Source organism: Phragmites australis, chromosome 12 (genome assembly GCF_958298935.1).
Source record: "Phragmites australis chromosome 12, lpPhrAust1.1, whole genome shotgun sequence".
NCBI lineage: Eukaryota > Viridiplantae > Streptophyta > Magnoliopsida > Poales > Poaceae > Phragmites > Phragmites australis.
This window is the reverse complement of record NC_084932.1, coordinates 26,614,811-26,624,851: the sequence shown is the minus strand read 5'-3', so window position 1 is coordinate 26,624,851 and position 10,041 is coordinate 26,614,811. Positions and strand designations below refer to the sequence as shown.

At 43.6% G+C, this 10,041-nt stretch overlaps 1 protein-coding gene across 1 annotated transcript; it reads right to left on the bottom strand.

Annotated features, from left to right (window-relative positions):
* Positions 1–393: 393 nt before the first annotated feature.
* On the bottom strand, positions 394–5,789 carry LOC133886254 (ETO1-like protein 1). Its single transcript, XM_062326000.1, has 5 exons — positions 4,798–5,789; positions 2,931–4,640; positions 2,346–2,637; positions 1,269–1,578; positions 394–901 (listed from the first exon to the last, which is right to left on the bottom strand). The coding sequence occupies exons 1-5, from the start codon at positions 4,923–4,925 to the stop codon at positions 681–683; spliced, it is 2,661 nt and encodes an 886-aa protein (XP_062181984.1). The 5' UTR covers positions 4,926–5,789; the 3' UTR covers positions 394–680.
* Positions 5,790–10,041: the final 4,252 nt, after the last annotated feature.

Genomic DNA, 10,041 nt, shown 5'->3' with positions numbered 1-10,041 from the left:
GATGCTTCAGTCAAATCAGAGCAGCTAAACGTCACAGACAAGTACACCAACAAATGCTGCTCAGTGCTCACTTATGACAAAAAAAAAAAAATCATACAATTCCTCCTCCACTAGACCTTCTGATTCACTATTTATGGACCATTCAGCCTGAGAAAGTGATGCTCTCTCTCTCTCTTCAGTCTTCACACAAAATTCATTGACCATTCAGTTTCAGAAGCTGAAAACTGTTGCTCTCCTTCAGTCTTTCACCCAAATCATGGCGACTGGATGCTAATTCTGGCTGGTGACCAGTACTAAACAAAGAACACCCCTGATTAACCAACAACCAAGAAGCATATCTGCACATGTGCAACCAGTGATCAGCAAGCTGGCCGGGTTTGACAGCTTTGCGCCGACAAAAGCTTCCATTCTTTTCCCATTTCATTTACACATGAGATAGTCAAAACTTTTTTTTGGCAACATGGGCTATTACAATTAGGAGGCTTAATCACAAATTGACAATAATTTACTAAAAGGAGACTATGATGAACAGCATATCTAATTGAGGACACAAGGAATGGGGTTGGTTTTGAAGGGGACCTAAATGGCTGCTATCCTTACATTGATCTGCTGTGTATGGTACAAAACATACACTGGCATGGTTGGTTGGCTATGAGAGATCCTGTATATACACCATGGACTCAGGGTTCCTGGCTGTTCACCCGGTGATGAAGCTCGAGCATCTCCTGGTGGTTGGGGTCCACGGAGAGGGCCGCGCGGCAGTCGCGGAGGGCGCTCGAGATGTCACCGATGTGCTCATGGAAGGCCGCGCGCAGGTGGAGCAGGTTGAGGTCTGCCTTGAAGGCGATCGCCTTTGTCAGCTCCGCGATGGCCTCTTTCTCCTTGTGATTGTCCATCAGCACTGGGTATCAAATCAGAACAGAGTCCGCGTCAGCCGAGGAGGCATGGGAACATTAAACAGATAAGCTAATTCATGAACTGAATGAAATATATTATGGTTGTTACACCTACTGATCAAGTTGAACATAGAATATGGCAAATCACATTGACTTCTTACTGCATCCAGTTGGTTAGTTAATGTAGCACAAGCCACTGGGAGTTGAGCACAGATGAGCTACATCTATTAACAACTAAACTACTGCATCCAGATTTTTATATCCCTAGTTTCAATCTGCTTTGAAACTGGTGGTCTATAATCATGTCACAGCTTAGGTTTGTCAAACCAAAACTATAATAAACTGATATGCCATGCAGGAAGCAGCGCTTACCAGCAGCACGATATCTGTAGGGGTAGACTCGCAGAGGGTCGAGTTTGGTGACCATCTGCAAGTCTGCTTTCGTTAGCTCCCGATCACAGTACTCTGATCTCTTCTCATATGCTGATGCATTGTTCCTGGCCTTCTCTATTAGTTTGGTCATTTCTTCATACGCACCAGTTCTATTGTTCCTAAGGAAATGAACCCTTGCAAGGCCTTGATGCGCTCTGGTGTGGCCAATCTTTAGGGCATTGATGTAGCATTCAGCTGCCAGGTCTAGCTTCCCACAATCCACATAAACACTCCCGAGGTTGTTCAGAGCCTAAACATATTCAACAATTGTGTATAAGATGCAGTTATGCACACTTTCTGAACATCACAAACTATAATACTACAGATATGCAAAAAGGCCTAAGTGCAAGCAGCTAAGGTAACAACAAAAGTTACAATAGGAAGTTCACTTATCTATATGGTAAATATGTGAATTTCCTATTGTAACAAAAGTTACGATAGGAAATTCACATTTCTTTAGATTAGCAATTGAAAGGGACAATCTACTTATCTATACGGTAAAAATGAAAATTCTCAGTAGCCCAGATGTTATCGGATGTTCTAACTTTAGATAACAGGACAACCACACGATAGGAAATTGAATCACTATTGGACAGCTCAGTTGATGATCAGTTGCCATGTTACAAGCACCAGGACATCCGATTTTAATGTTGAGAGTGCCATTCCCATACTAAATGCACCAATGGATAGGACATCTTAACTTCCTAACAAAGTATGCCAACACCTGGCAAATGAACAAATGCATACCTGAACTGCGAAATCAATAGAAAGATTTCGAGACCACTCGAAAAACAAGGAAACAAATTTCCATTCCATATTATCCCAAGACAGTGTTGCGATGAAACCCTCAGCAAATTTTATGAGTTGCAATTATATTCCTATTTTTGGTATAAGACCACTTAGATCTCTACATTTGTAAAATGTCACAGCAGAAACAGGACAAAAGCTCCTTATCATGCATGGTCTGTTTAGCTAAGTGGAATTGAGACAAAGATGTGGGGGTAGCAAGAACCATACCTGACCCTTCCGGAGTCTATCTGAGGGACACCGTAATCCATCTTCTAGAAGTGATACAACTGTAGCTGAGGTAGAAGGATCGAGACTCGAATCGGCCAAAGCGTAAGCTTTTAGAAAGAATGCCTCAAATGACCTCTGTATTGCAATTGATGCTTCCGCTTTCCGCAATCCTTCCCCACAGTGTCCAGTATCATACAATATCCATCCTTCATAAACAAGCCGTTCATGATCACTTGCAGCATGCTCGCGAGCAAGCTGCAAGCTGCGCATTGCAGCCTCAGGACAATTTAATCTGGTAAAAAGTGAATGAAATTGTATAAGTCCTAACATCCCAGATATTGCTGCCAGAAAAATAAGGCCATGCTGTACGTTAGCACACAAGGCATGTGCAAACATTCTGATCAGTCAACTACTGATTTGGCATTCCAGAATCCAGATACATCACACTAGTAGGTGCAAGACATGCCAGGCATGCAAACCATGTGCGGTAGCATGAGCATCTAGTATGCCAATTATGGACTGACTCTATTGTACTGAATTATGCTAACTATTATTCTGTGCAATAACATAAACTAATATAGTTACCTGAGAAGCAGTAGAGATTGCCTGAAGTACAAAACTCCTTTAGCAGCATCTGACTCCAGCATTTGATATATGACAGAGAGGGATCCTATATCATCCACAGATGACCACCGATCATAAAGCTGCATCCAACAGTCAGCAGTTGTCCACTGCTCTACATTCTCCAGCACAAGCATACGCAGCTGTTTGGCAGCCACTCGGCCACCAATCATACGATAATCTAGATCAAGTGTGAGGATTGCTTGCACATCACGTAAGGCAGCTCTATAATCCTCAAGAGCAAGGTAGCAACAGAACCTTAGTTCTAAGCATTCCAACACCAGCTTGAATCCCAGGATCCTGTTGATCTCCATCAGTGCAGCTTCAACACTTTGCCTTTTCATCAAAGATGCAGCTCGGAACATGTAGGGATATGTAAGAGTAGGGTCCAACTCAGTAGCCTTATTAAGATTTTCTAACTTACTATCACCATCCGAATACAGTGCTCTCTCTTGATACATCCATCCAAGAGGCCACCGAGATGACATCACAGAGTCTAGCAACTTGAGAGCAAAATGTTTATTACCCCTTAGAGAGGCCAATCTAGCCAAACCCACTACTGAATAGAGATGGCCAGCACAAAAGGCTGCATTGAACAGGCGCTCAGCTTCAGCATAATCTTTCCTTAGCAATCTCGTGCATGCAAGCTGATGAAAGGCCAACTGCTTCTGTCTAGAATCTGATGCTGACTCCACCAGCTTTTCCAAGAAATTTACAGTGACATCCGATGTCGGGTTGGTGCTCATGGAGACTTCAGTAAGAAGGCAATATAGGGAGAAAGATGCATTGTCAACCATTGTCAACCTCTGCTGCTTATTTGCACAGGAGAATATTCCAACCACTTGTTCATCATTCAAGCATTCCGGAAGTTCATTCAAGAGCACCTGCAAGCATGAAGCAGCAAGGATGGAACAGTCCAGCTCAAGAGCACATTCCATGAAGTCTATAGCATCTTGCCTTGAACAGACGAAAGAAGCAAGCTTTCGCTCACAAGCATCCTTGAGACCCTTGCAGCAAAACTTAATGGCGAAGTCAAGCATTTCCAAAATAGCATCTGCTGACAAATATGGTAGTCTTCTTGTCAGGCTGAATTTACTGATTGCCCTCATGCCAATGGGGGAGATGCCATTTTGAGTCAAGTCAATGACCTCAAGATACGATTCCCTAAATCCACCATTAAGCATCGCATACAGTGGAGTTGACAAAGTTGCGAGCTTCCGCCGATCACATACAATCATATCATCTCTTATCCGGAAATGAATCACCGCGGAGCCCCGAAATTCATCAGACTCATCATCATAGCTCATCACATGTGACTCTGTGGAGACCTGTGACATGAAATCCAGCAGCCTGAACTCCTGGGAGCACTTGCCACACGAGCTGAGGAGGTCGGATATCGCCTCCTCTCCTATCTTCTCGTATTTCAGCCACGCCCCAAAGATCAGCTTCTCATGTATCGTGCTTGCCTTCTCCCACGCAGACTGAAGGCTCCTCCGTGATAGCTTGGCCTCCCCAAGGCCACGAAAGACCTGAAATTGGAGCAGGTACAGGCAGGACTTTTCATCCGGAGGGCAAGACTCCAGCTCCTCATGTATCTGAGCCAATATGTCAACATAGTCCGTGGGCTTGAAGTGCGGAAGAACCGCCGGCTCTGGCATCTTCATCAAAGACTCTCTGCACCGCAGACATCAGAAAAAAGGATGAACATCTCAATCAACCGGTTCTACACATCAAAACCAACATCAGCATCTAAAAGACTGAATCTTGAGCAACAAAATTCAACCATAACTAGCGCATCCTGCAGAATCTTGAGCAAGGGACAGGCGCTTACATGGAGGTGCCGCCGGCATGGCCGGAGAACTTGGAGAGCTTCCCTCTCTCGAGCGGCAGCCATGAGTGGGGCGCGGAGTGGAGCTTGGTCTCCTTGCAGGTCGACTCGGAGAAGAAGAGCTTCCTCATGGTACATACCACGGCAAATCAGAACCCCTTCCTCTTCCTCTCCAAACCACTCAAATCCTTCCCATCCAGGCGCCCAAATCACCCCCAACAACCAAGAGACACCACGAATCAACCCCCCACACCTGCGGCGGCGAGATTCGGAGCCCAAGAACGCAAGAATTCCGCAGAGGAGCGCCGGAAAGGCGGCGCGTTTGGACTTCCGAGCCCCAGTCGAGCTCCGGGCAGGCGCAGGAACCCAACCCCAACCACCGCTTAGGTACGCAGCGCACCGCACCAATCTGCAGCTAGAGAGAGAGGGAGAGCGAGACAGATAGAGAGAGGGAAACCCAATGGCGCCGGCTTTAATGGCACGACACGGCCCAACCGGCCGGGCTCGCCCTCGCAGGAAGAAGCCAAGAACCACTTAACCACTCCGCCTCCCCCGAGCTCTCTCCTCCCACCCCACAACCACACCTCGTAACCAAATCCAACCCAACCCAACCCGGAGTACGAAAAAAGGGCTGGCGGCCCCCGCTCGAGCGAATCCACCGGCACGGGCGCGAGCAAAGGCAAAATCCCCAAGATTTGCTCGCGTTCCCTCGGTCCCCTTTCGCTGGAGCGGCGGGAGCAGGAGGAAGGGAGGGAAGAGGAAGAGGAGCAGGCGCGCACAGCCGGGCGCGGGGTCCCAAGATTCAGCTTTGGAATGGAATTCTTGGGAATCCAAAGCCCGGACGAGGCAGGCAGCCAACGAACGCTTTTGTGCAGCTGCTGTGAGGAAAAGAAGGCAAAGAGTCTGTCCTTTATCTACCTCCTCTCTCTTTTGTGAAGAAGCAGGGTGGAGAGAGAAGGACAGGACGATGCCACAGGAGAGAAAGAAATGAAACCGCGGGCTAATCATGCGGTTAATCGCTTGAAAATCCCGTCCGGTAGGGCCTGCCGAGTGCACCAGACACATTTTACTGTTATTCTCTGACTCAGACGTGTGAAGTTAAAGGATCTAAATCCATTTATTAGTAGAAGTAAAATCAAGGAAAACAAACACTTCCAAGTGGTCTACTACCTCTGTTTACAATACAACTTCAACGGTCGGTCTGCTGTCTCCGTTTCACAATACTGATTTAAATCCATGGAAGTTTAAGGAAAAATCCAAAAACAAATATCACATTCGTTCCGATTGAATAGCATTGTTAAAGTATAGGGATGGAAACTGACGATATCGTAGTAACTGCAGTTTTGACTTCTTTTGAATGGACAATTTCGTTTGTGGAACGATGATGCTTTCAAAAATAAAAGGATGTACAGATGCGCGACAAGTGTGTTTCGCAGGTGATGCTAACTCTATGCACATATGATCCTTACGGATATATGTAAGCTAAATGGAGCAACTGAATCAAGGGCATAGAGATTTTTACGAAAAGATTGTCTTTGTTAATTCTATATTCTTATGATTTGACGAGATTAAAGAAACAAAAATGAATGACTAGTAGATGAACATAATGCTGCGTCAAAAAAAAAAAGAAACAACAAAAGCATGACATGCATCTGCAAAAAAATATACACATTTTGACTCAAGAGTCGAGACGCCTAAATTACACTAGAGCGTATGCTACACTTCGACTTTGAACACATAAACTTTTGACTTTCCACACAAATTTTTTTCTATCATTCATGCCCATGGCAAAATCCAAGAATCTAGCAAACAACTACCAAGTAGTATTGCCATGAAATTAAAATACTACATAGCTTGCTTTCTTAGTCTCCCTCCCCGTCATATATTTATTTCGTGGTGTCTGGTTGACACCACGCATGTGCACGAATTTTAATTTCTTTTCTTTTATAACAATTTTTAAATTTCTTTTTCCGCCGCGTGGACGTTGCATGGATAAGAACGTGCAACAACTCACACTTGCTGTTCCATTTTGTCCTGAATTTATTTATACAGGATGCTCTCTGCACTCATTTGCTATTGATTTTCTGTATCAAACTGTGTTTGAAATATGTTGGGCTACAAAATACAAAATCAAGCAGGTATCTACTCGATATCTGATTATTACACTAAACATCAGCTGTGCTACTTCAAGTGAAGTTACCGTGGCAGTAGAATCTGACAACATTCACATCTGGTTCTGGTAATTTATCCGACTTCATTAACACGAAGTTTTACTGTCACTGTCACTGTCACTCTGCCTGCATCTCTCTCTATGCCTGCATCTCTTTCTCTCTCTTTCTCTTTCTTTCGTTCTTTTTTTTCGAAGTCAAACTGGGTCCTACCAACGCTGTCACACATGGTCAGCAGTAAAGGCTTAAAGGGTCTGAACTCTGAAGAATAGCCGCGCTGCTAACGTTACTTTCCATCTACTACTACTTTTAGTACACTTCTAGGTTGGAATCAAAAGCCAAAAAAGGAGGGAACTGGATTGCACAAAACAGTCTCCCAAGAGTGCTAGGTTGCACATTAAAATAGGGAAAATGAGAATTTTTTCTTGTAAAAGAAAAAAAATCAACTGCCCGATTAACTTGCTTAGTTGATAAGGGCGTGGAAAGAAACACATTGAAGAAAATGTTAAAGAAATTGAGACTTGCATTTTTTTCTTAAAAAAATAGATCGTGGAGCTGCATACAAATAAGACAAATAAACTACTCCAATTTTCCTTCGTCTTCTCTTGTTCTCATCTCTCTCGCTTGCATCGGATATAACCACACAATAGTTGCCTCCTCTTGATTCAAGTTTGCAAGAGTGCTACCAGTGTTCATGAGCGATTGATCACCCATTATCGTGATTTGCATTCCGTATATGGCCGTCACCTTATATGAAGTTAAGATCTTAGACACACACTACGCGCCAAAAGCAAAAACTAACGATATTAGTTTTAACCTTTAGAGACGGAACTCATGGTATCATTTAAAAGTACTTGTGATTTTCAAAGGGAGGCTATGTTTGCAATTTTTCCGACTTGTAGCACATCTGATCTAAACCATAAGGAGGAGCTGAAAAGAGAAATAAACCACAGGTCTTGAGAAAATATTAGGTGCAAATAAGCTATCTACTGCAAAGGTGTGAGCAATGGATGATAATTATCGGGTTTTGATGCAGCGACTCACGTTCACGTGGGTAAGATTTCATCATCCAATAGAGCACCTTTACACGAAACCCTCCGCATGACGGTAAAACCTGAACAGTTACATCTAAGTGGGATGATGGAATAAATATTAGCCTTCAAATAAGAATCTGACGGTTGGAGTTTGATATTTGCAGTAGACAGACCATTTGCACCAAATATTTCCCATCTTGTCTTGACGGTGGTATGAATATGTAACTTTTTCCATCCTACCCCGACTCGAATCCAAAAATGATTCTTCTAACGTGAACTATCCGCTGATGTGATCATTGACACGTGGACTTAAACGTAGGAGGACTCACGGTCAGTAACCATGTTAAAGAGCAGTTATGTTAGACGAGCCTTCTCCCTCGAGTCCTAGAACCGGTTCAAAAACCCATCTTACATCTTATTATTTTCGTTTTTACGAGCGAAGAGCCCGTGTTTGTTCCCTTCCTTTTTCCTTGTAAGACATAGGAAGAGTGGAAGTGAAGCAGCCAAGCAAGGGCAGGGAAACCAGGCGGATAAAACGGCGGCTATCCATGGGCTACGGTCTGACCCGGACCGGACCGGACCCAGCAACGGTGGCGCTCAGCCAACCGACCAACGGCTCCGCCTGCCTTCCTCGCGGGCCCACGCGCTGACACGCGCCTCGGTGCACCGGCCGCATGGACCAAGCCAGAGCCGCTGCTCCATCAGTTCGGGCTGGCCCGTGGACCGGGTCTAGGAGCGTGCAGCGGTGGTCTGGTCTCTGGTCTCAACCTTACGTTGCTGGTGCTGCTGCAGCAGCAGCAGCAGCAATTAATTAATTAACCTGTGTTTGAGATGGCTTGGTGCTGCTAATTGCGTTCGGTCTGGTCTATCTGGTGACCAAAGCCAACCTAATTAAACTAGACGAGCAAGTGAAATGAAGTGAACACTTCCGAATAAATTAATTCAAAGTTTCAAACACAAATAGTATTCATTCAAACATAAATTATCTCTGCTATATTTATATAGCACTTGATTCACGTGTCATCTCTTCCCTCTACTCTACTCTCATCTAATAAAATCTCCTAAAATTCAACTAATTTATAATTTTTTTTCATCCACTCTCGTCTTTCAGTCTCCCTGTTTCGTTATCGGTTATGGATATAGGATATATATTTTATTAATAAAAATAAATATATAAATTAGAGAGAAAATTAGTAGATAATCTACTCCTTTTTCAGATCCTATTTGAAATCAAACTATGGTATCGTATGTATTCGTTCGACGTATCCATATCTTTATAGTTTGAGTTTATGCTTGATGTCACCATATTTAATATTTATATTTTTATTGTAACACAAGCATTTAACTGGTATTTATTCAAAGGCAACCATGAAATGAACATTTTTCGAATAAATTATGCGACAAACGTTTGAAGAAGTTGGCCTACCAAACATGTAACTCGATTGTATAATCTCTGCATCTGTCACTGCTACCCACTGCATCCAAGGTGTCAGCAAAGTGGTTAGATAATAAACCAAATTTAACCGCGTTTGGCAACGGCAGGTAGACTAGCTTGAAAACATTTTTTTGGGCCCAGTTTTTTTTTTAACTTTATGATATATTAGATAACAGTCGTTGGCAACAGTCCAAATCAAGCCAGACAGAAGTCGATCGACACGAGAGAAAATCATACGTTAGCAACAGTCGTTGGCCATGGTTTAGACATAGTGAAAACAACATACTCAACTCACTTGACAAGCCAGATCCATCCTGTGTGTGCAAGTATATGGATTGGATGAGAAGGATCATCTCTGCTAAAAGCTTAATTTACTGGACTAAATGCCGAGGATTTGAATCCTGGCCAACATCAAGAGCAAATTAAGCTTGAATTTATCTTCTTTTTCTCCAGTTCATGTAAGGCGCTCGGCTAACCTGGCTGCTCATCTGTGCGCCAAGAACGCCTCACCAATAAGGATAGAGAACAATTGGCCATCTCATGCCCCCTCCTTTCTGTTAGATAAAATAGTATTTTCAGATTTAATTTAATTTTTAAATATAATATAAAC

Excerpts from the sequence above, each read along its gene's own strand:
- LOC133886254 (XM_062326000.1), bottom strand. The coding sequence starts at position 4,925 with ATGAGGAAGCTCTTCTTCTCCGAGTCGACCTGCAAGGAGACCAAGCTC. Across the intron at positions 2,638-2,930 it reads CAATCTCTACTGCTTCTCAG|ATTAAATTGTCCTGAGGCTG; the intron begins GTAACTATATTA and ends ACTTTTTACCAG. Across the intron at positions 1,579-2,345 it reads ATAGACTCCGGAAGGGTCAG|GCTCTGAACAACCTCGGGAG; the intron begins GTATGGTTCTTG and ends GAATATGTTTAG.